Here is a 27982-nt window from a genome sequence, read left to right on the forward strand (position 1 = left end):
ACTCTCTGAGCCTCAGTTTCTCTATCTGTGAAATGGGACCAACACTCTCCCCACCCCCCGTGCCATCCAGGTCTTGTAAATTCATCCATCCCCATTAGACAAATACTTACTAAGCACCTTTTATGTTTCAGGAGTGTGCTGGGTGAGGCAGGAGATGCAGCCCCTGCCCTCTTAAAGCTCACATGCAGAGGAGAGAAAGGCTAGTGACAATACACCCTGAGAAACTCTAGGACAGCCATAGAGACAGGTCTTTGAAAACACCCAGGAGGCACCTGTGGGCCAGCAAGAGCTTCTGGATGGAAGGGAATAAGGCATGGAGGGTAGAAGGAAAGGTATTTTACTACAAGGAAGAAGAGAGGAACATGACCCCTGAGAGGTACTGAAAGCATTTCTGAATGCTGAGATTCAAGCTTGAGGAGGCAAGAGGCCTGAGAAGAAGGGAGCGCTAAGAAGGACCAAACAGCAAGGGGCTCCTGGTGCTGCTGTGACGTTCGGACTTTACCTTGAAAACAACGCGGAGGCCACTGAAGAGTTTCTGTTGGGGGTAGTGACCAGATTCGATGTGTTTTAGGAAGGCCATCCCCACTCTCCAACAGCTGCCAGGTACGGAAGCAGTTAAAGGGGAGACTGGAGGCAGAGAGAGCCCAAATCCAGGGGAGATGGCAGTGGCTGATGTAGGATAGAGGACGTGGGGCTTAAGGAGAATTGGCAGATGTAAGAGGCATGGAATTGACAGGACAACTTGATAGATTGGGGAGAAAAGAAGAGGAAGGTAGAAAGAAGGGCACGAGGCTTCTGGCTTGGATAAAAAGGGCATGTGCTGGTTCTATTCGTTGAGAGGGACCACGTTGAAGTGGTGCCTGACATAAGGCAAGGTACCCAGTAGGTGCTCAGTTAGGTGTTTGTTGGCTCAAAGCAGGCTCTTTATTCTCCTAGCTTCATTCTCCCTCCACCTCTGTTACCCATCACCACACACACTCACACACACACACACACACACACACACACACACACACACACACACACACACACACACACACTGCCCCCACCCACTTTACCTCACCCTGTACATCACTGCCTGGTAAACCTTTTTAAAACACCAATTTGTCTGTCAGAATTAAATGGCCCATTTCAGTGGCTCAGGGTTTCCCCAGGCACCACTCAGAGCCCCTCTGCTCAGCCTCCCTAACCCAGCTCTCCATATCGGGCAGCCTGTTTCCTGCTCTGCTTCAGTCAGGATGTCCAGACAGTGGCCGCATGACCTGCGGGCCTCCAGGCTTTACTGAGGCTGTGCTTCCCTCCCTGAGCACCCGCCTTTCCTTCCTTCTGCCACTGCAAATTCACATCAGAGAATCACAGTGGAGACCAGGAAAGCAGAAAGCAATTCTCTCCCTCCTCCTGCTACTTCTGTTAATTCAAGGCAGGCTTAATTCTTTGACATCCAGGCAACCCGTAGGTCTATGATTGAGGAATTTGCAAGAGAGGTGAAACAAGAGGTAAGTTTATCTAGATTATAGATAAATGGGCTAATGAGATATGTCTTAATACATCCTTCTAGCACATTCCAGACTCTCAGAGTCCTTTTGATGTGGAAACACGTTTATGAAGCATGAGTGGATTATGATTGTCAGGAAAAAGCAGTTTTCTTCCAGGCCTTGAGCTATAAAACCTGCTATTCCCATTCTCTCTACAAATGAGCCCACTTTAGTACATCCCGCTGGGAAATGAAGGCAATTGCTTTATGCCTGGGAATTACCAAAGATTTACTTGAAAGTGCTACCTCACACTCAGTGGGAAATAAGTCTAAATGAAAAGGAAAACAATTAGCCCAAATGTGTCAACCTCAACAGTATTGACTGGTTGATTTTAAAAGCCCATTTTGATTTCTAGAATCAAAAGTTACGAAAACAAACAACAAACAACACCCCTCACTCCAAATAGTTAGGGTCCTCAAAAGAGAAGCTCCCAGGACAAGCACAGATAGGGTTGTGGCCACCCACCTTTGAAGGCCACCCACCTTTGTGTTTGAGTCCCACCCATGACCCTAGAAAGGGCACCTCGCTGGACAAACTGGGCCCTCACATTGCAATCCCTCAGGCCAAGAAAGCTACAGAGCCCCCCAAAACACCCAGCAGACCCAAGTTCTGCTGTCTGTCCTCCAGGCTTCCCTCTGAAATATGGCAGGCCTGCTGCCCCAAGTCGACTTCACTCTTCCAGCCTCTAGGGCAGCGTTTCTCCAGCTATGGTCCAAGAACCACAGGCACCCGCATTAGAATCATGTGGACACTTTGTTTCTCACACATGCAGATGCGTAGTCCCTATCCTGCACCTACTGAGCCCAGATCTCTCAAGGGGGGGTCATTCTCCAACACCATCAGTGGAGGCTCACTAGCAAGTCTTCTCTTTTCTCCCAATTCATTTGCATGTTCCTTCCATTGTTCTCCTTATCCAGCTTAAAGTCTCTGGTCCAAAGTTTTATTCTAAATGTCCCTGCAAGTGCACTGTGTCCTGCAATTCTACTGGGTGCCCCCAGTAAACTCACACCCCATCCACCCCAAAAACTCTCTCAAGTCTCTTCCACCCTCTTCGAACTACAATTTCCTAATTACCAGTGCTACTACCTTGTAGCATTTGACCTCGCTCCTAATTCTCTAAGGATTTAGGGGCTGCCAAATAAGAATTCCCTCCTCCTCTAAGTACCACACACACACACACACACACACACACGCGTGCGGTTCCACTGTCCTCACCCTTCACCCTGACACTGACTCCCACCTCACCCTCCTTCTCAGAACCTTACACTATCAATATACTTCCTTTCTCCTGTGTGTTTAGTCCCGCCTTCTCAACCAAATCCTTCCTTTTGGCTCTTTTTTCCCCCTGTTGTAGAGTATCATTAGAGTAACAAATTAGTACAGGGAATCTCTCCAGTATCCCTGGAGAATCATTGCATCAGTAAGGACATACTCTATACTCAGCCAGCACAACTGAATGGTAACCTGATTGTTTTCCATCAATCTTTAATAGAATGAAGAATATGTTTCAATACAGCTTTTTTAACTTTTTAAATAAAAAATTTTAATTTATTAAAAAATAGAGAAACTAGTATAATGAACCCCCACTTACTCAACATGGAACCTCAACAATTATTACCATTTTACTAATGTATGTTAGAGCAAATTTCATGTATCAGGTGATTACAATATGCATCTCTAGCTGACAAGGGTACATTTTAAAAGAACATAACCTCCCTGCCATTATTATAGCTAAATAATTAACAGTGATTCCGTATTATCATCTAATACCCAATCTGTAATCCATTTTCCTAATTGTCTCAAGGATGTCTTTTTACAGTTGGATTGTTCAAATCAAGATTCAAACAAGATCTTCACATTGTATCTCATTGTTAGGTCTCTTAAGTTGTTTTTATCCTATAACAGTCTCCTCGCCTTTGTTTTTTAAATGCCATTGATTTGTTGGGCCATATTTTATGTAGATTATTGAAAATTCTTGATTTGGCTGATCAGGTCCTTACAGTGTTGATAATTTGTGTCTCTAGCCCTCACATCTCTGGTAAATGGGTAATTACATCAAGAGGCCTGATTAGATTCAGGTTCAGTCTTTTTGTTAGTAAGAGTATTTCACAGGCAGTACTTTTTAAACATGCTGAAGTGGTAGAGTCCACTTTTAGAAAAACTCTCCCTCATCTCCTGTCTTCTTCCAACGACCAACTTTTCTATGTCCTCCCATTCATTCTTCCTTCTTCACATCCTTATTTCCACCTGCTTACTTCTGTCACAGTCTTTGCACCTGCTGTTACCTGCCCCAGGTATGCCTTCCCTTAGGTAAATCAGCATTTCCTTCCAATCTCAGCTAAAGCATTTCTTTCTCTTGGATTCTTCCCTGACTTCCGTGATGAGATCAAATCTCCTTACTATCATGTTTCCCGACAATAAGACCTAACCAGAAAATAAGCCCTAGCGTGATTTTTCAGGATGACATCCCCTGAACATAAGCCCTAATGTGTCTTTTGGAGCAAAAATTAATATAAGATCCGATCTTATTTCTGGGGAAACATGGTAGATAAATGCTCTGAGCACCACGGACTTCTCCCTTGCAGCATTTACCACTGTTGCACTTCTACATCTATTCGTGTGATTATCCCATTAAGGTTTCTCCCCTTTTAGACTGAAAGCATCTTAGGGCAGGGACCACATCTGATTTTGCTCACTGCTGTATCCTCAATGCCTAACACTGTATCTGGCACATAATAAACTTTCAAAACAAATCCTCCCAAATCATGAGTTGCTTGAATGAAGGGGTTTGGGATCAAAGGGAATGAATCTTAGCTAAGGTGCCCTTTACCTGGCTGTCATGTAACCTTTATAGTCCAAAATGGAAAACTTTTGAGAGTAAAAGGGGGGTACTCTTAATAATGAAGCCAGTACAACAGGGTAACCCAAGATCTTCCCATGGAACCCAGGATATACGGTTACCCTCTCTGTCCCTTAACATTATCCTAGAGTCTTTCCAATACTTCTTAGGGAGAGAATAGGACATGTATACCCAAGGTACCTCTCTTGGGACTTCCAAGATACCTTCTTTTCCTGGTTTATGTCTGAACCTTTGGGGCACATCATACAACTTAAGCACAAACCCCCTAGACATCCAGACTTCACATAATATTTTTTTCTATACATCATGGTCATAGAGAAATCTGCTCTCTAATTTGCTGTTAATGGGAATATAAATAGGTACAGCGTTCTGGAGAGCATTTTGGTAGTTTCTCTTCAGAGTTTTCAGAAAAGGATTTACCTTTTACCTAGCAATTCTGCTTTTAGGAATTTGTTTCACAGAATAATCAGATAACACTCAAAGATATTTGTGCAGTAATTTACTGTTAAAAAAATAAAAGTCCCCCATGCTTCACCCCTCCCTGTGTCCACACTGTTTGGCCCTAATTGTGTAGAGCCATTCCCCTCTGTGCACTCGGCCGGATGACTTGCTTTGGCCAACAGGATGTGAGCAAATATGACCCAAGCAGAGGCTTGCAAAAGTGCTTGCACATTTCTGTGCAGCCCTTGCTCTGCGAGAAGACATCAGGGCTAGCTTCCTAGAGGATAACTCATCTGGAACAGAGTAGAATTGCCCTGGTTGTCTGAGCGGTGGCCATCCTAAAGGAGTCAGGAGCCAGCCAGTCCCCACATATGACCAAATCAAAATGAAGAGGGCTGCTCAGCCAACCTTCAGCTGCCTGCAAAGGCCCAAGTGAGCCCAGCCCAGCATAGAACAGAAAAGATATGCTGAGTCCAGATCAGCTGAACACCAGCAACTTGTAAACTAAACAAATGTTTATTCTCATATGCCACTGAGATTTTTTTGCTCACTGTATAGTATTCTTGTGTCGATAGATAGCCATTTCAATTGCAGTTTAAACATCCAGCAATTGAAGAATGATGCAACATCATGCAGCTAGAGTCGGGGGGAGGTGGAAGAAGGGGGGCAAAAAAGAAAGAAATAGAATGCTACGGAGACATATACTGACTTGAAATGTTCACAACAGACTGATAAATTGCAGAAAGGGGAGCAGGTTGCAAAACAACATATAGAATATGACACCGTTTTTATAAAACACACGTCTGTCTATATTTGCAAATGAAAGTGTTGCTGACATGGCTATCTCTGGGTGGTAGGATTTGGGTGATTTTCATGTTTTGCTTATCTGAGTTTTACAGTTACTCTGTAAGAACATATGTCACTTGTGTAATTTTTCAAAGGGAAGAAAAATATCTTTGCCCTAGAGTACAACATTTTGTTTGATTATCTTCTGGCTTATCGGTAATAACCTTAAATGTTTTTCAAGCACTTTTTGTGGATAAGGCCATAGTTATTCCTGTAGCATCCTGTGCAGGATGCTTGGAAGCATCACCTCTTCCAGGATTCACCAGGGATTGCAGGTAGCAGAACACACTTGTCTAATCCCACCGGCAAACCTGAGAAAGAGAAACTCTTTGAGTGGAGGTGGCTTCACACCAGCCCAACCTCAGAAGCACCCCATGTCCACAGCCTACCATTAGAGTCAGAGAAGCCTTAGGGCTCCCTCCCCCAACACAAGGGTTGGGGAAACTGGAAGGAGTAGAGCACCCCCAGGAACTTCCTGCCTACAGGGCTTAGTTATAACTCTTGAGCAAACAAAGAGAACTTTTTTCTAAATTTCTATGAACAGGGTATCAAATTTCATACATTCAAAATAAGAAATTCAATGCCGCAGGGCAGGCCAAGGATACCTAACACTCTAATTCTTCCAAAGGCAAAAAGGACCGTCTTTCTTCATTTCTTTTCTTTCCTATTCCCCTTTTCTGTTCTTTTTAATGTTTTTATTCCTTTCTGTTTTCTTTCTTCCCTCCCTCCAGTCCTCCTTCCCTCCCGCATTCCCTCTTGCCTTCCTTCCTTCCTTCCCTCTCCTCTTCCAGCTACTCATCAAAATTCCCATTTTAGTGTTCCTACCAGTTTTGGGTTCCAGCAGCATCTGCTCCAGGTGAGCTAATGTTGGCTGTTATTTTCTGTATTCACAGATTTCAGGAGGCAATTTGCCCTGCAACCTCAGTTTTCTAGTGGGTTCCGGAAAAGTGACCGATTTTCAGTTTGTTCAGAATTTTTCTTGTTGTAAGGTCAGTAGTGACAACCTCCAAGCTCTTTACTTTTTGGAGTTTAAACTGGAAGCCCCAGACAGGCTAATTTTTGATTGCCTGAGGCTAGCCTTTTGATTGGCGCGTATGGCTTTGACTGTAAAATTCAAGAGTTGGTAGTAACAGGCTTATCCACCCCCAAGAACATACTTTTTATTACTTGAATTCATTTAAATTTATTGAGACTAATTTCACGGCCCAGAAGATGGTCTATCTTCTAGTGAATTTTGTGCACTTAAGAAAAATGTGTATTCTGTTGTTGGGTAGAATTTTCTAAAATGTCAATTAGGTCAAGCATTGTTAGTGTTGCTCAAGTCTAGAATATCTTTGCTGATTTTCTGCCTACTTGTTCCACCAGTTATTGAGGGAGCATTTAAAAAAATCTCTGACTATAATTGTGTATTTCTATTTCTCTTTGCAATTCTATCTTTTTTGCTTCATATATTTTGAAACTCTGTTATTAGGTGCATAAATACTTAGAATTGCTATGTGCTCTCTGTGTGACATGAAATGACTTTTTTATCCTTCGCAATATTCTTTGCTCTGAAATGTACTTTGATATAAATATAGTCACTCCAACTCTCCTTTAATTAGCATCAGCATGTATATTTTTTCCAGCCTTTTAGTTTCTTTGTGTCTTTATACTTAAGGGGTGCATTTCCTTTAGGCAGATATAGCTGGGTATTGCTTTTTTACCCAATTTGACAATCCCTGCCTTTTAAACTGGCGTATTTATACAAATTACCTTTGATGTGATTATTAACATGGTTAGATTTAAGTCTATCATCTTGCTATTTTTTTCTATTTATCTCATCTGTTCTGTGTTCTCTTTTTTCTCTTTTCTACCTGATATTGGATTATTTGTTATGACTACATTCTATGACTGTTGTTGGCTCATTAGCTATAACCCTTTGCTTTGATACTTTTGTGTTGCTTTAGGTTAGAATATACTTCTTCACATTGACAATAGAAGTTAAACAGAGTGCATTGCTCAAGAAGACTCACAGGACCCAAAATGACAATGTTTATAACCCTGCAGGAAAAGGATACAAATACAACAGCATTAAAGCAAAGACATGCATCACAACCAAAGTCTGTCACAGCAATGGGTCTGGAAAGGTCAGGAGGAGTCTCCTATAGTCCCCCCTTCTGTAAGGAACATGGCCTAATGCAGTCCATATCTTGGATCAGGAACCACTGCCATGTATACAGAACACGTGAGAACCAACGAGTCTCGCAAATGGTGTCTCACCTGGTCACACAGCCGTATTCTTGCTACGTAACAGCAGAGACCTCCAGGAGTTTCAATAGACAATGCTGACAAGTCGGTAACAACTGCCCCCCAAACTCCTCAGACCCATGGTTTCAAGCCAACACTTGAATGGGTATGTTTCATGCCTTCACTAAGGCTCAGGGCTATGCAGAAACTGTAGCAAAACAGCTCAGGTGAATTCTTAGCCTGCTGGCATAACCCTTTCAGCATATCTACTGCCGAGTGATATTATACTGCTTCATGTATAATGTAAGAACCTTAAAAAGGTGTACTTCGCTTTTTCTCTTCGTGGCTTTTATATGATTGTTATTATGCATCTTACTCATGCATGTCATAAATCTCACAACACATTGTTATTATTTTTGTTTGAGCAATTATATTTTTTAAGGTTTTGAATAATAAGAAAAATATCTTATACATTTACCCTTTCAGTTCCCGTTTCTGGTACCTTTACTTTCTATGTGTAGAGCCAGGTTTCCATCTGGTAACCTTTTCCTTCTGTCTTTTTTGTTTCTCCAGTTTGCTTTCTTTTGCCTTAAATGACTGTTTTCTAGTGTAACATTCCTTTAATGGCTTTTTCATTACATATTTTTTGAGTTGTTGCCCTAGTCCCTGCTCTAGGGCTTATACTACGCATCCTAACTCATAAGAATCTAGATATATGTACTAACGTAATTCAGTGAGATACAGAAATGTTAATCCTATGTAACTATTCCCTTTCCCCCTTCTCACACTATTGTTGTTATACCTAGTACATCTACATGTGTTACAAACCCAACAATACATTATTATAATTATTACTTTATGTCTTTTAAAGGAACTGAGAAAAGAGAGTAAATATAGTCATGACTGCATACATTCTGAGAAATGTGTCACTAGGCGATTTCCCTGTTGTGCGAACATTGTAGAGTCACGCAAACTGAGAAAGCATAGCCAACAACAGTAATTATTTGTGATATATTTTTATACAACGGCAGCACAGTAGGTATGTGCACACCAGCGTTACCACAAACATATTGTAGTGTAAGTCCCGACAGTGGCTTTTCTTTTTGTGTCTGACTTAAGTTTTGATTATTGAGGTATCCACTTCAAAGAGACAGACCTCCACTTCCTCTGGCTGTCCTTGAGTGACGTCCTTTTCTAATAGACTGCTAATTGAGTGAGTGAAATGTTTCCCTGGATTCTGTGAACTACTCTAGCAAATTAACTGAACCCGAGAAAGAGGTCCAATTGATAGCCAGTTGGTCAGAAGCTCAGATAACATCCTGGACTGGTGATTGGCATCCGAAGTGGAGAGGGCAGTCTATGGGACTGAACTTTTAACCTGTGAGATCTGATGCTATTGCTGGGTAGATAGTGTCAGAATTGAGTTAAATTGTAGGACACCCAGCTGGTGTTGCACGATTGCTTGGTGGTATGAGGAAAACACCCTACACATCTGGTGATCAAAAATGTCAGAAGTGAAGTGTGGTAATAGTATTCAGAGAGTAAGTGTAATACAAATGGAGACAATATAGTTTTTCTTTAATCCCTGCACTGTATTTTTCATCTCAGATATCATATTTTTAATCTCTCAACTTTTAACTTATGTCTTTTTACTATCTTCCTTGTCTCTTCTGGATGTTTTAGACACGTTGAATATAATTATAATACCTATTTTAATGTTCTCTGTTCAGTCTAACATTTGTGTCAGTTCTGGGCCAGTTTTTAATTGATTGTTTACTCTCCTCATTATGGGTCATGTTTTCCTGCCTTGTTGTGTCTTTTAATGGATGTATTAAATTGTGAGTCTTACCTTGTTGTGTGTTGGATATTTTTTACAGTCTCAGAAATTTTCTTTAGCTTTTTCCCCGGGTTGAAGTTCAGTTACTTGGAAACAGTTTGATCTTTTCAGGTCTTGCCTTTACATTTATTAGGCATTTTCTAGAGCCATGCTGTGTCTAGGGCTAAGTATTCCCCACCATGGAGGGTACTGCGTCTTTCCAGTCTGGCTGATGGGAACAGGCATTGTTCCTCGCACTCACTGCTGCTTCTAACCCTCTCAGATTGTTCATTCCTTGGCCTCCGCTGAGTGCACTGATCAGTACTCTGCTGAACACTCAAGGGGCTCTCTTTCTTGCAGCTATCTGCTCTCTGGTACTGTCTCCTAAAAACTAAAACTGTGGCTGACTTGGTCTCTCTGAACACTCACCTTCCTCTTTTCAACTCAGGGAGTCTGCCAGGCTTCATCTTAATTCTTTCTCCCTGCACTGTGTCCTGGAAACTCTACTAAGACAGTAAACTGGGGCAATCGTAGGACTCGCTTTGTTTATTTCCAGTGTCTTTTGTTGCCTGGTATCCAGTGCCTTGAAAACTGTTGTTTCATATATTGTGCCTGTTTTTTGCTTGCTTGTTTGTCTGTTTCAATTGGGAGGGTAAATCCAGTCCCTGTCTTACTCCATCTTGACCAGAAGCAGAAGTTGGTAAGTACTATTATTCTATTATTTGTTCAGAATTGTTGGGCACCTATGAGCCAATCACTGTGCCAGGTGGTGGGTATACCCTGGTGCTGGGTATATATTGGTGAACCTTGTCCTCAGGGCAAATCTGTCTTATGGGGATCAGCTTCTGTGGGAAGGTACTAAACGTACACACAAACATGAATCAGATGTGGTCCTTCTTCTCAAGGAATTCAGAATTAGGAGAGACTAAGGCAAATTTGTCAATACAAAGCAGAATGAAAAGTGTTATGTGTGAGATACAAAGGCTCTGGGCATATTGGGGGAAGTAATGCATTTGATTGTAGGTGTAAGGGAAAACTTCATGGAGAAGGCACATTTGAGTTGGCCGTGAAGAATGAGTGTAATTTTGTTTGGTGTTGAAGTAGAAGGAGCTAGAACACTCAAAGTGCTTTTAAACATGAAAATAGTTCATCATGGTTCCTTCTGGCTTACACAGTCATCTGGCTTGTTCTTCCTTGCCAACAGAACCTAACCATGTGCTTCAGAGGCAGCTGTGTACTTTTCAGCCCCAGGGAGTGAATCTTGATTTGTCTCCATCAACCCTGGAACTTTTCATCCCCCTTGTCTATCACTGGATCAGGCATAGGCATGTGACACAATTCTGGCCAATGAGATGTGAAGGGAAGTCTGCTTGGAAAATTTTCCTCCTGATAAAGGGAGGAAACACTCCTCTTCCCCCTACCTCGGAAGGGAAACAAACAAACAGAAAACCTGGTTCCTTGGTGATGTCATCAAGCCACTGAAATCGACCTAACGCGAGACTTCTTGTTACATGAGATCATCAAGTTTTCTTATTGGTTTAGTAACCTCTGGTTGGATTTTGTTGTAGTGGGTGAGACACACACCCTGACCTGCTTACCTATCTGAAGCTTGCATTCCTTTCCACTGGATTCACCCGCTGCTAAATGTCACTTGTCTTGCTTCTGGTTCCTTTGCTTCATCAAGCATGAAGATTAACCTAAGAGATGACAATGTACTTAGCTATATATGCACATGGGGAGAAATAAAAACCGATTTCAAAAATGAAAGAAAGTAATTACACAGTAAAATACCTTAACTGGTACTAGTCACTACTCCTGAGTCTTTGGTTGAGAAAACTTGTTTCTCTCGCATGGCATGGTGGAAGGATGAAAATGTAAAGGAAGAGAGTGTAGGCAAGCCCAGGGGAAATTACACAAACTCTCCCACATTCACAGCCCTGCTGGAATTCCCTGGTAATTCCCCTGGGAGCCAAGACTACCTCTGAAACAATCCAACTGTTGAAAACCACTAGTGTCTGGCAGGAAGCCAACTAGAACAGGAGCCAAGGATGTGCCGTCCTCATTCCTGAGAGTCTGGATCAATCCCTGGGGCCCAGGCCTGCCTGGGGCAAAGTTGTGAATAAGCAAAGGCCGTCTCTAATCTCCACCCACTTTCCCATTCCCTTCCTGGTCCTTCCCCTCTTTTCCTAGCTCTGATCTCTCTTTCTGTGCTTCCTCCCACTTCTCCTTCCCCTCCCTCCTCCCAACAGTTCACATCCTGCTTGTCTGATAAGCCAAGAGGGTACTAAGCCACCTACCTCAGGACCCTTGCTTTTTAATAGGGAGCTCTTACACACCCCAAGTAATGCTTCTCTACTGCTAGATATTCAAGCCTCTAGACTGGCAGTGGGGAACACATCTGTTCTGGAGCATCTGTGCCATGAAAAGTCAGCCCAGGTAGGGTAAGGCATCAAGACCTACATGCCCAGGTCTCACTCCCACCTGTTGGGGAGGGACAGGGTCACAAGGACATTACCTCAAACTACACTGCTTTCTGCAGCTCACGCAGGACCTTATCCTTTTCTCATATACCCACACCCCTACTGTCTGGCTCATCCTATTCACCTTCAGTCTCAACTTAGATGCTCCTTCCTCTAAGAGGCCTTCCCCAAACAATCCCCAAGTCTGGGTCCTGTACCTCTGACGTGCCCTCATTATATTGAATGCCTTCCACCTGGAGCACTTGTCACTCTGATTTGCAATCCGTGGCTGCTCAGTAAATCAATACCCAGCAATGGACCTGACTGACATTTACCAGGTGCTCAGTTTATTGAATGAATGAATGAATGAATGAATGAATATCTGTTCACATAGTCTCTGCAGAGACTATGACTGTGTATAGTTCCTCACTGAATTCTCAGCACTTAGTCCAGTGATTCGGCCATGGTGGGCACGCAATGGTTATTTGTTAATTGATTGAAAGAAGTCTTCATAAGAAAGGTACTTGCATCTATATTGCAGTTGACAATGTCCAGACATGCTTAATACAAGGGCACAAAGCACAGACCAGGGACCTTTTCTAGACTATCAGGGATGGGTGACAAAGCAGGAATAGCAGAACAGCTTTGGGGAGTATAGCTGTCCAGGGCTATAACAGTGGGCTCCTCTCTTCAACCAGTTTTAATTTTCTAGGGATTCTTAACCTGTGGTTCACGAGTGGGGCTTCAAAAGATCCATGAATCCTCTGACACTTTAATCAAACATCCATGCCAGGAACTGTATGTGCATTTTTCTGGAAGAGGGTCCATGGCTTTCAATGAGTCTCAAAAGGCTGTGAAACAAAAAGAATCGTTGTTCTCGACTTGCACTGTCCAATGTAATAGCTACTAGCCACATGTGGCTATTTAAGTTTAAATTAAATTTTCAATGCCTCAGTTACACTAGCTACATGTCAAGTGTGCTCAATAGCCACTATCTATTTGGACAGCCCATTACACAACATTCCCATCATTGCAGGAAGTTCTACAGAGCTTCTTTATATTGGTAGCATTACTCCAGATTCAATGTACAGACAAGATTTCTTTGAGTCATGTAGTGCTTTTGTAAAATGAATTGCCATCATTTAGAAATGCAAACGTAAACCTGTGAGAGCCTGATTTCTTCTGGACACAGGACTGTCTGCTAGCTTTGGGCCTGCATGCCTCCTGGCCACTCGCGTGCACAGGGCTGCTCCGTTTAGATGGGTTCTCGGCTATATTCAAGTTACCTGCTTGGCCCTCCTGGACATTTGAATTTAGGACCCTCGTTTCTAGGGGACCTCGCCCACCCTGGGCTCCTTCCTATCTCTTGTGTTTGTAACCCGACCACCAGTTTAGGTAAGTGGAGTGGAATTTGGTTTAAGAGCACATCTTGAGGCAGGGTCTGGGACTGAGGGCTCCCAGCTGGAAATTGAGGAGGGGCAGCGCCTCCCTCCCTTTCAGTTCTCCGGAACTGGAAGAGAGGTAATTTTATCCTGAACATCTGTTGCTTGACAAAGAACTTCTTCCCTGGCTCGGTATAAGCCCTCGAGTCCCTAACCCAGCAGGCCTGGGCCCGCCCATAACGACGAGATCGCGGGGAGGGGCCGAGGCGAAACCCGAGCCTCGCGCCCACCATCCCGGCGGGCGACGTGGCTCGGCTGCCCCGGCCCCCACTCAGCCTGGCGGCCAATGGGCGCGTGAGCGCGGCAGCCTGAAGCTTCGCGGTCCGCAGCTGGGGGCGCGCCCCGGCGCTTTGGCACAGGGCGGGAGCTGGCTGAGGGGCTGGCCCGTCCCCTCCCCCGCGCCGGCCCCAGCCCCCATTCCCGAGCCTCAGCTCCTGTCGCTCACTGGGTGCCTCCCTGCCGCCGATCTTTCTCCCCGACGATGGCGCGCGGCGGCCACGGCCGCAGCCTGGGACTCGCCCTGGGGCTGTTTCTGGCGCTGGCGCTAGCGCCCGGGGCGCTGCGGGCCAAGCCCACAGTGCGCAAAGAGCGCGTGTTACGGCCCGACTCGGAGCTGGGCGAGCGGCCGCCCGAGGACAACCAGAGCTTCCAGTACGACCACGAGGCCTTCCTGGGCAAGGAGGACTCCAAGACCTTCGATCAGCTCACCTCGGAGGAGAGCAAGGAGAGGCTGGGGTGAGGCCGCAGCCGGCGCTGCGTTCGGGGCGTTGCAGGTGCCCGTAGGGCCATCCGGGCGGGAGCCACGCGGGACGCGAGCCCAAAGCGAAAGCGAAATCGGGCGCGGGGCAGCCGGGTGTGGTGGCGGGGCTGGGGCAAAGTTACCCGCAGGCGCCGGTACCCCTGCCTGGAGATCGACCCCGCTGGGGTGGCTTTTCCTGGGGAGGCGAGAACGTGGCAGCAGTCGCGGGAGCCAGGACGGCGAGGGCCCGCCCCCTACCCTTGGTTGCATCAGAAGGGAGGGGAGTGTACAGAAGAGTTTGTCCACGGTGGCCTTTTAGTGACATGAGTTTCTCCCCACCCTCCAGTTTCTCTCTTCTCCCCCATTCCCGAAGAGGAGGGCTTGAGACACTTATAGTAAGAAGGTCTCAAGGATGAACATAAATGGATAGAAGATGAAGGGGACAGATGAAGGAGATGCTTGATTCCTGGCCTATGTCCCTGGGCTGGGGCTTGGGTGTTCTTGCCTTCTGCCTACTCTGTTGGTAAATCTGTTGTAGGGATATAAAAATCCTGTTGTTAAGAAGGGAGGGGCATTTGGGGGTAAGGGATGGAGGGTGGGAATGAAAACTGGTCCCCTAGTTTGTTTCCAGCAGATGTCTGCAGAGGTACCCAGTCTTTGACAACTGGGGGCAGAAAGCTGGATGGTGTGGTGGAGAACTGTAAATTTCACTGTTGAGTTGAAGGCAGTTGAGTTAGGAACTAGACCTCGGAAACAAAACTTTGGGACTTCTCAGAGTATCCTCCGCAGGTTCCCTGGGAAAGACATTATGCAACAGTATCTGAAAACCCTTCTAGTACAGAGGAATCAGCAGCCAGCCTGGTCCCAGATGGAGGACGGGCTGGGGAGAGAGCAATAGCTTTGCTTCCTGGAACCTGGTTCCTAGTGATGAAGGATCTTCATATCCTGCTACATAAAAAAGAACACAGCCATGCCTGTGCTGTGGCCAGTGGGGTTGGTTAGGACATGAGTCTAAATTATACCTATTGTGTAGGTGCACCATCTGCCTGCTTTGATAAAAAGGTCTTTGAACTTCAAAGTCACCTTCAAACAATCACCTTTTATTTTGCAGAGAAGTACTTTCTCTTCTCTTTGAGACTGAACAATGGGGGCCATTGATGAGTTCAGTCATTGTATTGCTATGAGGCCCTTGAAAAGTGACTTATTCTGGGGCCCAGAGTGGCAGCCAGTTTGCTTCATTGTCAGTGGGGGCAGGGGTTGGGATTTGGTGTAGGGAACTCTGTCCTTTGCAGCCCCACAGCTTCCAGTTTAATGTCTTCCTCGTGAGGAGTAAGCCTAGTGGTGAGAGCAAGGGCTGATGGAGTGGGTCTGCATTTGATCCTTGTATGAACACCTTAACTTTATTCATTTATTCTTGCAACAAATAGTTGAATGGCTACTATGTGCCAGCTACCAAGTCAGATACTTGACAGGTACAAAAAGAAAACCTTTGTTGCTCTAGGCCTCAAAACTTCTTACAATCAAATGTGGAGGAGAGATACACAGGCACACACTAGCGTAATTGCTGCGATCGCACCGAAAAACTATAGTGAGCACATCCAAGAGAAGGAGCACCTAAGGGTTCAGGTTGGGGGCTTGGGGGTGTCTTGTGATCAGAGCTCATGGAATGACTCAGAGGTTGCCAAGTGTAGCAGCAGGGGAGGCATTCCTGAAGCGAGAACAGCCCACTTATAAAGGGTTTGAAACCTGTTCTGGGGGATGAGCGGTGTTGGGACAATAAAGGGACAGTGCAGAAGAAGTGGGAGGTGGGAGTGGAGGGGAAACCAAAGTGAGAGCAGGAAGGATCTCTGAGAGGTGGAGATTAGATCTTATCCTGTAGGCGGTTGAATGTCATCACCCTAACACCTTGTTAGGAAAGTCAGACTGGCAGTAGGGTAGGGAACATAATTGAGGTATGAATGGGGGGATCAGGGGAAGGATAGTGACCTCGTGCACCTGAACCAAGCATGCTGGTCCAGCGGGCGGGAGAGGGTGAACCCAGAGCATGTGGGAGGGAGACCGGTCCGTGCTCACTCTTGACTCGACGTGGGGGTGGAGAGAGGAGGGAGCAAGGAATCACAGATGACATGTGGGTCTCTGGCCTGAGCCACTGGATGTGTAGTGCACGCACCACTCACTTGTAAGGTGAATCTGGGGCAGAGGCGGGGGAGGGCAGACGGTTGGCAATAATGGGTACAGTATGGGAACACTAGGCATGCAAAGCCACCTCTCTGTCCACAGCTCCTGGGGCAACAGTCTGGGCTGCTGAGGAGGAGCCTGGCTGGATCTGCTTTGTCACCACCACCTGATCTGATCCTGAAAACGTGACAGTTGTAAGGTCCCTGGAGACACCTAGGCCAAAGGGCTACAAAGTGGGGACCCATAGCCTGTGTGTAGTGACAAACTTAGAAACAATGGAAGCTACTTGCCAACATTTAATATCTGAGTGATTTCACATACAGACCTCGATTTCTGGTTTCTCTTGACACCCACGTACCATTATTGCCATGGAGCCGTCATTGTCTGGAGCAGTGTCACTGTCTGGAGCAGTGTCGGGCACCCTTGTTGGCAGCTGGCAGGGGATCTCCAGGTTGCCCTAGGCTCTGCCTGGAGGCTTTGTTCATTTCTGTTACCTGCCAGGTGTTTGCTGAGTTTTCCATCTACCCGTTTATGGTCCTTGGAGAGGAAAGGCACACATTCTCTCTTTTATTCCTCACGACGTTGCTTGTAAAGTAGGTGTTCCAATTTATAGTTGGGGAAACTGAGACTCCGACAGTCAAGCCACTTGCCCACGATCACACAGGACTAGGATCCAGGTGTTCTGACCTAGGGTTTGGCTTTATCCACAGCCTAGCTGCCTCTTCCAGTATCACACTCCTGAGATTGTTGGAGAGGCTATCATCCCTATTCTTTCAACAAATATTCAGTAAGCCCTACTATGTGCCAGGCTGACTATGCCCTGGATGTTTATTTGGCATAAATTAGATGCTGTCCTTTTCACAAAAGAGGTTATTCACAATCTGACATTAGGTCTCTGCTGGCCTGAGATTCTGTTCCTCAACTGGCTTTGGATAACTGATGGGCACGTCACCTCTGTGTCCTCAGGGTTGGAGCAGTGCCTGGCACATAGTAGGTAGGCTAAATACTGTCGTGTTGAAAGAATTCTGCTGGGTCTGGCTATGGTTTCCTGGAGGAAGCCTGGAAATACTTGAGTTTTAGTCTTTCAGCCATGAAACCTGTTACAAATGCAAATAAAGGACACAGTAAAGCTATTAATTACCAAATATGTTTACACCTTTCTGAGAAAGCTGGGGCTACCCAGGTACCCAGGTGGGAAATGGAAACTTAAGTACAAATCAATTCATTTCCCACGTCGAATTAATCCAAGAGTAATTGCTAATCAGAACTTCTTTTCACAGTAAGAAAATTTTGCCACTGAGTTGACAGAATTCCAGCGCAAAGAAAAGAAACCAATCCCTAATTGGCCTTTATGGCCTCATCCCAAGTAAATGGTCTACAAGGGTAAACCTTTCTTAAATAGTAGAAATAGCTTGTGGTTGTTTTTGAGGTTCCCTACAGGAATGGAATCTCTAGCTTGGACCCTCTGGCCTAGAGATGGATATTGGTGAGTTCCCAGCCTGAAGTTTGCCCTGGACTAGGGTTTGGGGTACCTCACTGAAGTCCAGTGGGAAATTGATGGAACCTGGGCCAGCTGTGGAGCAGGAGACACTAGTGGACATAGGGCTTTTTACCTTAAGAACGGGGTTTAGGCTCCTACAGCTGGTCAGTTTTCTGGAATAGGTTCCATGATGTCAAGACGCTCTCATCCCTGACATTTTATGCTTTGTCTAACATGATCTGGTCTCCTCCTGCTTTAAGTTTCAAGTCTGGGTCTAAAGTGGGAGTTTTTGTTTTTTTGTTTTGTTTTGTTTTTTATTTATTTAAACAAAGAACTTACTTATCTTTTGGTTTACATAGAATTTTCCATTTAGATTGGACCTAGAGCCAGAAAACATGGGTCCTTACCCCACTTGTACCAGATACTAGCTGTATGATCTTGGAAAAGTCGTTCAGTTTTTCTCAGTCTCAGTTTCCATTACTCTAGGGAGTATATCAGGGAAGACTGCTAGGTTTTAGCTTACAAATCAGCACTCATCCGTTGGTAGTGTCTGTCTGCAGGGCACTGTGTTGAGAAGGATTGTGAGGATGCATCTAGCTTTATGAGGACAAAAGGGCATGATCCACTAGTAGCATCTGCCGTTGGCACTGGGTGGGGGAAAAGGTATACTGTCCTTGGAAAAAAGAAACTTTACAATCCTTTCCAGCTCCAGCACATCATTGATTTCATGTTTACACATTTTAGATTCGGCAGGTGTTTGATGTTTTTCTATATTGGGATCACACAAGCCTGGATAATAGCCTTGTGGGTTTTTTTTTTTTTTTAACTATAGAAAGATTGTCGATCGAATTGACAGTGATGGAGATGGCTTTGTCACCACTGAGGAGCTGAAAACCTGGATCAAACGGGTGCAGAAAAGATACATCTATGATAATGTTGCTAAAGTCTGGAAGGATTATGATCGGGACAAAGACGACAAAATTTCCTGGGAAGAATACAAACAAGCCACCTATGGTTACTACCTAGGTAAGAGGTGCCACGGGAGCGATTACACAGCTGGGGCCCCCATAACAAGCTTCTCTGGGAAGACTCTCCACTCTATCATCCTATCCACCCCCTTCCGGGGGATGTCACAACCTCCTAAGTAGAACCTGCTTGTGTAACATCCTGCTCTGCTTACTAGAATATACGGAGTTGCTCACTCTGAGTAAAGTCGTAGGTGGTGGGTAGTGGGAGTGGTTGAGGGTCTAATGAAAAATGACTTAGGTGGCTGCCCTCCCTGAGCTGCGATCACAGGGGCACATACAGAACAAAGCAGAGGAAGCGTGTCTGTGGTACAGTTTCAGATTGCTGCCAAGTTTCGGACAGCAAAGACCAAGTGGGCTGGAAGGCTTCTGGTGGAGGGCAGTGTGGGAGCTGGGCCTTCTGTCAGGGAAGGCTTCCGGTGGAGGGCAGTGTGGGAGCTGGGCCTTGAAGAATGGATTTATATTTGGAGAAATAGAGACGAGTGGGAAAGGTGGGTAAGCTGGAGGGGCAAAAGTGCAGCAATACATTCAGCAATGGCCAGAGTTTGGCTATAAGACACACTTGTTTGGGGAATGATGGAGGGGTGTATGCAAAGTATAAGGTGCAGCCCTGCTGGATGTGTGATAGAGACAGTGAGGGGACAGCTCTGTGGAGAACTGAAGACACACACACTCACGGCCAGATTAAGGGAGATCGTGAAAGCCAGGCAGGAATATTTAGGCAAGAAGGTGTCATGGGTACTAGGGAGCCTCTGAATGTTCCGGATCAAACAATAATATGGTGAAAGCAAGGTTTGGCAGAGAGAAATATGGCACTAGTGTGGCCTGTGCTCTTAAGTACTGCTATCATGCCCCAGTAAGCCATTAGGGCCTGGATAAAGGGGTGGTATGAAAGGGCAGATACTAGGGGGATTCTGCAATGAAATGTTTCAAAGAACTCGATAGGGCAGGACCGGTGGTCCCCTGTGTACTATTTGGGCATGGAAGATGAGTGACCTGGAAGGAAAGGCTTTCCTTAGCAGCTCTGTTTAAACGTTTGTGCACACATCCTGCAGGAAACCCCGCAGAGTTTCATGATTCCTCAGATCATCACACCTTTAAAAAGATGCTGCCACGTGATGAGAGAAGATTCAAAGCTGCAGACCTTGATGGTGACCAGACAGCCACTCGGGAGGAGTTCACTGCCTTCCTACATCCTGAGGAGTTTGAGCATATGAAGGAAATTGTGGTTTTGGTAAGATAAAAGAAGAAGATCCTGGGCTGGGAAAAGACCAAGGTGAAAGTTGCACCAAAATCTTATCCCTTCTTCCAAAGAGAGAAAGTTCTTCAGCCTGAGCGGAATTGGAGAAGGATTCTGAAGTGGAATCCATTGGAATACCTGTCTACCCAGTAAACTAGTCAGGGCAGACTAGCTGCTGTAACAAATAGCCCCCAGTCCTAGCCATTTATCACAATCAAAGCTTATTTCTTACTTATACCAAGTCCAGTGGAGATGGTCCCAGTCAGTTGGAGGATCTTCTGGGCAGGTCTCCTCTAAGTGCTATCAGGCAGCAAGCTAGTTCTATCTTGTACTCCACCATTCTGTTCTGGTCTCAAGATCATCCTGGTAACAACCAACTGACAGACAAAGGAAAAGAGAGGGAATGAGGAGAAGGCACAGTCTCCCTTTACTGCTCTGACCAAGAAATGACACACCTCTTCCTTTTACATTCCCCTGACACCTAGATATGATGAGGCTAGGAAATATAGTTTAGATGTGTGCCCAGAAATGGGTTTGGTGAGCAGCTAGCTAGTGTCTGTCCAGTTTTCAGCTTTGAGGGAACTACCGTGTTTCCCCAAAAATAAGACTGGGTCTTATATTAATTTTTGCTCCAAAAGATGCATTAGGGCGTCTCTTCGGGGGGTGTCTTATTTTTTCGTGTACAACAATCTACATTTATTCAAGTATAGTCATGTCTTCTTCTGAAACATTGTAATAACGTACTAAATGTGTCCGTCTGGCTGACGATCTTAACTGGGGCTTATTTTCAGGGTAGGTCTGATTTTCGGGGAAACACGGTAGGAAAAGACTGAAATGGAATGCATTGGCTTGTTAAACCATACAGAAACTTGAAGTAAAAGCCATGGCTGGAAAGGATGCTCCCCTTAGCGGGGGTCTTCAGAGGGTGAATGGATCAGACTCTATAGGCTTTGAGGGTCAGCTATGCTTGTAAGGCCTCTGAGTGTAGTTGTTTTTCACAGTGTCTTGTGGAGTCCCAAATGTCTTCATTTCCCACGATAATAAAATAATGCCATCGCCTGGGCAGATAACCCGAGCCAGTTCCAAGTGCTTCATTGCTGGGAAATACGTGGTTAAAGCTTTGGTTTATAATCAGCCCTGGACTGTTTTAGTTATCCACTTGGTGGCTCGGTCCACTCTTGTCTCATGCTTATCTCATCCTCATGACCACCGTGACCCTAAGGACTGGGCAGTGGCTCTAAAAATCATTTTTTTTTTTCACTATCCAACATCTGCCTAGTGATAGCTGATTTGCCAGAGGATGATGAAGATGAAAAATTTGCCAAAAGCGGATTTTGAGCCTCTGAATTGGCCCTGTTCTCAGGTTGGCTATTTTTTTCAACCCAGGATGATTTTGAGTTGCTGTGACAATGGACAGCAAACTCATTTGAGGACTCATTCTAGCAAAATACCTAATCAAGAAGTCAAATGTACTAAATACAGAACATAATACTTTCAAAAGTCAGATATAGTTTTATTTTTTAATTTATTTTTTCTTTCACATTTTTCTGACGCCAGTTTGGTGTTCACAGTCCAGTTAGCATGGATCTGTCTTTGTGACCATCTGGTCCATGGTTCCTCACAGGTATTCCAGGGGATGATTTGGCTGGATGGTGGGAATGATTGGCCTGGCAGGGCTTCCTGATATAATCAGAGCACCTCTGGGCTTACAGGTACATTTTCATTTGAAGAGAGTGTTCTGCTGTTGAAATTGTGGGGTGGGGGAGGAAGGACAGAAATCACTGCCTGTTTTCTACAGATAAGAAATTAATGCCCAGGGAGGTAAGGAGACAAGCCAGAAGTCACCAAGCACTTCAGCCGTAAAAGCCACACAAAGGAGGCAATAGTCAGAACCCCAAGATGTACTGAGAGCACATAGTCATCTCGCATTCTGTTCTCCTCTTTGCTTCCCAGGAAACTCTGGAGGACATCGACAAGAACGGGGATGGCTTTGTAGATCAAGATGAGTATATTGGTGAGTGCGGCCTGGACTTTTGAGCGGTCCCAGATGGTGACATTCCTCCACCTACATGTCTGGCTACTTTGTCCAGATGTCTCTTTCAGAAACAGCTGCAAGTCTGTAGGTGTCACTCCTGTGACCTCCCAGTGGGGAGGGACTTGTCATACCAGCCCTAGTGGTACAATATCAGGGAGGAATGATTAGACCTCATTCGGTGGACAAGAGACCAGAAGGCTGGCCCCTACCTCTAAGCTGGCCAGCAGTTGGCCCCACGGCTCTGAGAGGTGACCTTCTTCACACCTTAGTTTTACCTTTGCAAAATGGGACTAGAGATCCCATAGATTTACAGTGAGGCTAGTGCAGTCTCGGGAAAGACGAATCAGACGGGGTCAGCAGGGCCTAGATGCTCTAAGTAGACACAGCTGTGATCAATAGGACTGTTTATATGCCTTTGCTGCCATGTTTCCCTGAAAATGAGAGCTAGCCTGACCGTCAGCTCTAAAGCGTCTTTTGGAGCAAAAATTAATATAAGACCCGGTCTTATTTTATTATAATATAAGATTGGTCTATAATATAATATAATATGATATAATATAATATAATACAGGGTATAATATAGTATAATACCAGGTATAATATATAACATATAGTATAATGTAATATAATATACTATAATATAATATTGGGTATAATATAATATAATACAATGTAATATAATACCGGGTCTTATATTAATTTTTGCTCCAAAAGACACATTAGAGCTGGTGGTCCAGCTATGTCTTATTTTCGGGGAAACACGGTACCTGCAGAAAAGCAGTCCTTCTTAGAGATAAATCCTTTTACAAAGTGCACAGTTGGCCCATAGTACAGCTATTTTGTTTTTGATTCTTTCGTTGGGAATACCATACCCAGCACTTTGTTCTGAAGGGCTCCACTTAGGTAACACTGAGAAGTTCATTTTCAAGTATCTGTGAGCACTGGCCGGGTGAGACTCGGATGAATGTGCCTGGCTCAGAACCCGCCGTTGCTGGGTAGAGCCCTTTCCAGCAGCCCAGTAGCCCTCCAAGCATAAAGGACGGGAGCAGGCAATGTGGAAATTTCCATTTGATCCTCATCAGCTGCTATTTCAGGGCTTTGGCACATGGCTCCAACTGCAGGCCACCTTCTCATGGCACCTCTTCTTTTCCCCAAGTCTCAATAAGGCAAAAGCCGGCAAATCATTTGAGGAATGGGATAAATATAATTTTTGTACACGTATTTAATAGAAGCAGTTAATTACCTTTCAATGTAAAACCAGAGCCCAAGTTGCTGTCCGTCTCTGGTCTGTGGTTGTATTACTTTGCCACCCCTTACCCAAGAACAAGTGCCTTCAGCCATGAAGAGCTAACAGCTTCTAATCATTAGAAATTATATTTGATCCGAGAAGCCTGTTCTCTGTGGTATAACAGGTAGCTCTCGCCACAGTAATTAAAGTGATCTTGGTGGCACTAAGTTTGTAGAATAACAAAGGCTGACTGTCCCCTCATCCGTGCAAGCAGCAGGCCCTCCTCTTGCCCGGTGGCACATACGAGGGCAGGTTCAGAGCCGCTGTCCCCTTGACAGCGGTGATGGAATTAGGCTGACAGAAAAGGCTGACTGATTAAAACAATGCAGCACTGTTGTTTAAGGGTGTGTGCTTTTCCCAGCCCTCCTGAACTTGGCACTGACGGAGTGCTAAGTCAGGGGCAAAACTCATTGAGTGGCTTTGCCTAAAAGCAACATTCCATCCTTGACACTGGGCAGAGAGGGAAATAGGGGGCATTGTGCTTGAAAATTGAATTTGGAGCAATCTGCTGTCAGAGAGGCTCAATGTATAGACTTGTCCAGCGAGTGACTTCATTCATGGGGGCGCCTTTTCTTCAGGTGGGAATGAGTAGAAAACGGGTGGTGATGTGGTGTAGTAGGAAGAGTACTGGAATTAGGGGTCCTGGCACTTACTATCTGTGTGACCCTGTGGGAGTCATGTGATCACTATAAGCCTCCATTTCCTCAGCTGTAAAATGGGAACACAGCACCCATGCATCTAGGAATGATGAAGTTCAAGTTAGCTAATGTGTATGACAGCTCTTCCTCAAAAACAACGTGCAAATGTCAGGTGTGGGTCTACCTTGGAGCTGAACCAGGGGTCTCGCTTCTGTTACCTTCATCCACCACCTGCTCCCTGTACCACCTGACATTTCCAAGCGGTGTTTGCATTAAAGAGAAACTGCCCACAGGATATCTCTCTTTTCCAAGATCTGGTGACTTAGCAAACAACCCATAAACTGCCTTCTTTTGCCTTTCCCTGTCATCTTATAAAACAGGGATAATCATCTATCTTATAGAATTATTATAAGGATGAAAACAACTATATGCAAAAGCCTTTTGGAAATGATATAAACAACAATAGGAATGAACATGGTGGTTAAGGCTGTGGGTTGGAAGCAGAGGACCCACAAGCCTATGCAGCCTCAAGCTCAGATTAGCTGTCGCTCCTTGGGTAAGGCTGTGCCTCTGTGTTTTCATCTATAAAGTGGGAATTACAACAATACCTACTTCATAGGATTGGTATGAAAATTTTTTTAAATGTATGTAAAGTATGTCATACAGCATCTGAGCCGTAGAAAGTGCTTGATGTTGGTCATCATTATCAGTTTTCACCTATGTAGTACTAGATTGGGTTATGTAGGGCTTTCACAGAAAGTGCCCCACTTGATCTTCGTAATAACCCTGTGATTTGTGAAGAATTATCTCCATGTACAGACAAAGTAACTTAGGACTACTCAGCCAGTGAATTAAATAACTCAGTCCTCGTCACATCTTCCGTCTTCTGGCTGCTAAGCTCACTTCCTTCTGTTGCACCAAGCGGCCTTTGTAGTGGACACATCGTCGTTGTTATTCCCAAGAAACTGCCTTCCGGATATTGGGGTTAGGTCTCTAGATTGGTCCTCACCTTTCCAGAAACTCAGGAGGTCAGGGGTTTTTTTGACTTGTCTTCATAACGAAGAACCACCTTCCCTTCTAGCGGATATGTTTTCCCACGAGGAGAATGGCCCTGAGCCAGACTGGGTTTTGTCGGAACGGGAGCAGTTTAATGAATTCCGGGATCTGAACAAGGACGGGAAGTTGGACAAAGATGAGATTCGCCACTGGATCCTCCCTCAGGACTATGACCACGCGCAGGCTGAGGCCAGGCACCTGGTGTACGAGTCGGACAAAAACAAGGTATTTCACGTTCTTCTGTGATCGGGGACAATTTACCTAAGATTGGTCCTGTTTGCTTCTTGGTGATAGTGCTGGCCTGGGCCGCTGTGCTTTATTGACATTTCTTATTCTTGACCTACATTAGAGACCTGTAAACTTGACCCAATACCATGATAACCCACGGTGAGCTCATTCGGCGAAGGCATTCCTGGGTAGTCTGCTGTGGGTCACACACTTACACTCACTCGTGTTTCCTAGGGTTGCAGGACTTTGTTTGCTGGGGGCAGGGCATGGATTTCAGAGGTACACCCTGCGTTGCCCTAGGACAAGTTTGTTCATTTTTTTAGTCAGCAGATACGTATCAAACATGTGGGATGTGTCAGGCACAAGGAAGCCCGTCCTGTTCAAACCCAGGCATCCTCAGCAGGCTCCCTCTTCGAGCTCTGATGCCCAGCCCTTCAGTATCTATTGACACATATCCAAATAAATAAGTAAACAAGATTGAGAAAAAGTCTTACCTCTTTCCACTGTGATCACTGCTCCAGGTTCTGGGGAGACAGTTGAGTTTTGTCGTCAGGCCCTGAAAGGCGAGTGGAATTCTGCAGGGCCCATTTTGGGAATGCCAGCACTGCTTGCAGACAGCTGGATTCCAGCTTCTGAATTCCTCGGGGACGAACCAGATACATTTTATCACAGTTTGTATAGTAGGAGGCTATTCCATTTGGGGGGTTTGCAGTGTAGTAGTGGTACATCAAGGAGGTACTTAGCAGCTTCTTAATTATTATTGCTATTATTTTTCAATCATTTTATGGTCTTTTTTTTTTTATTGGAGAATATTGGGGAACAGTGTGTTTCTCCAGGGCCCATCAGCTCCAAGTCGTTGTCCTTCAATCTAGTTATGGAGGGCGTAGCTCAGCTCCAAGTCCAGTTGTCGTTTTCAACCTTTAGTTGCAGGGGAAAACATCCCATGTGGGAATTGAACCGGCAACCTTGTTGTTGAGAGCTGGCACTCTCACCAACTAAGCCATCCAGCCACCCCATGCAGCTTCTTAATTATTAAGTGTAGGGTTTTACATGTTGCAAATCAGTGAAATAACATAGAGCTTCATGCTAGACTGTTATTCAGCGTTCCTAGAGCTTCTGTGACGCAGCTCTTTCTTCTCTCCTACAGGATGAAAAACTAACTAAAGAGGAGATATTAGACAACTGGAACATGTTTGTTGGAAGCCAAGCTACGAATTATGGGGAAGATCTCACAAAAAATCATGATGAACTTTGATGCACACTCACCATAATGTGGCAGACTGTCATAGGCTTCCTTTGATTGTCTTGGATGGTTGCTACTCTTGTCTCATTTATAGCAGTTGTGTCCCCCAAACAGCAAGTTTATAACCTCAGATTGGGGGAAAAGTTGGTTTTCACTCAATATTTACTGGGAAATCATCATTTCTATTCCTTCCATAAGATTTCTTACCAAGCACATGAAACTCTTGGTAAATTGCAATACTCTATGGGGATACATTGCTAAAATGTGACTTTTTAGCTTTTTCCATTAAAGGGGAATAAAATTTGAAAAAGCCCTATTATTCAGAAGTTGGGTGGGTTGGGAGGGGATGGTATGTGGAGTGACTGCTGTGTATTTTAACTGCACATTTTATACATTTGCCACTATTGAATAGTTGGTGAGGGAAAATTCTGATGAAGCTACCTACAGTGGTATCATCCTCCATGGGCTTATTTCAGAACAAGTCTAATACTTCCGATTCTTCCTTTTTATCTTTACTCTGAGCTGTTACTGTAAATCGTATATAAAACCCTCTGTGCATTTTTCTGTATGGACCTGCTAATGTGCACAACAAATCCACATCTTTTGTTTTTTGTGTTTTTTACAATAAGAAACAAGAAAGATAATGTGAAACAGAAAGGAATTTTAGAGGTAGGGAAAGATGAATGTCAGGCATTGGAAGAACATAGAATTATAGGAAAATGGTAAACGTGTTATTATACTTGAGAAAATATCCTTGGCATGTAAATGAGGTAGGTCTGATCTTTGAAAAAGTGACTAGAAATGCAACCCATTTCCTCATTGATCGGTGATAGGAATGTGGGAGTGGGATCCTAGGGAAGCCTGCCGAGTGAGGTGCTGGAACCACAGCACACAGTCCCAATAACTCCATGACCCTCTGACCAACCCTGGGGATCACTTACACCGTGGAATTCAAACAAGGTGATGTTCCAAGCCATTGGCTGACCTGGAAGAAACAACTTTTACAGGTCGAAATGCTACCTTATAAGTTGAAAGTGAATGAAATAAAGGATCTCCCTGAGGATTTTCTACTGTGTCCTGTGGTTGACTTCACATGTACTGACACTATTATTCATCTAGAATTAAGTCGTGGTATGGGATTACATAAGTAAGATTATGAAAGGGTGTAGGTTTTTTAAATCCAAGTACTAGAATGTTCAGAATACCC

At 44.8% G+C, this 27982-nt stretch overlaps 1 protein-coding gene and 1 long non-coding RNA gene across 3 annotated transcripts; one reads left to right on the forward strand and one right to left on the reverse strand.

The window, feature by feature from the left end:
• Window positions 1–1015: 1015 nt before the first annotated feature.
• Window positions 1016–14881, reverse strand: LOC109450861 (uncharacterized). 2 transcript variants are annotated; one of them, XR_012497563.1, is made up of 4 exons: window positions 14334–14881; window positions 12907–13034; window positions 11323–11421; window positions 1016–5993 (listed from the first exon to the last, which is right to left on the reverse strand). It is a non-coding gene; the product is annotated as an uncharacterized LOC109450861 (long non-coding RNA). The 2 variants fall into 2 exon arrangements; XR_002137894.2 differs by lacking the exon at window positions 12907–13034.
• RCN1 (reticulocalbin 1) lies at window positions 13818–27843 on the forward strand. The gene is made up of 6 exons (XM_019738604.2): window positions 13818–14360; window positions 18855–19048; window positions 20103–20281; window positions 22241–22301; window positions 25330–25529; window positions 26680–27843. The coding sequence occupies exons 1-6, from the start codon at window positions 14107–14109 to the stop codon at window positions 26785–26787; spliced, it is 996 nt and encodes a 331-aa protein (XP_019594163.1). The 5' UTR covers window positions 13818–14106; the 3' UTR covers window positions 26788–27843.
• The last annotated feature ends 139 nt before the right edge of the window (window positions 27844–27982 follow it).

The sequence above is a fragment of the Rhinolophus sinicus genome, linkage group LG06 (genome assembly GCF_036562045.2).
Source record: "Rhinolophus sinicus isolate RSC01 linkage group LG06, ASM3656204v1, whole genome shotgun sequence".
Taxonomy (NCBI): Eukaryota; Metazoa; Chordata; class Mammalia; order Chiroptera; family Rhinolophidae; genus Rhinolophus; species Rhinolophus sinicus.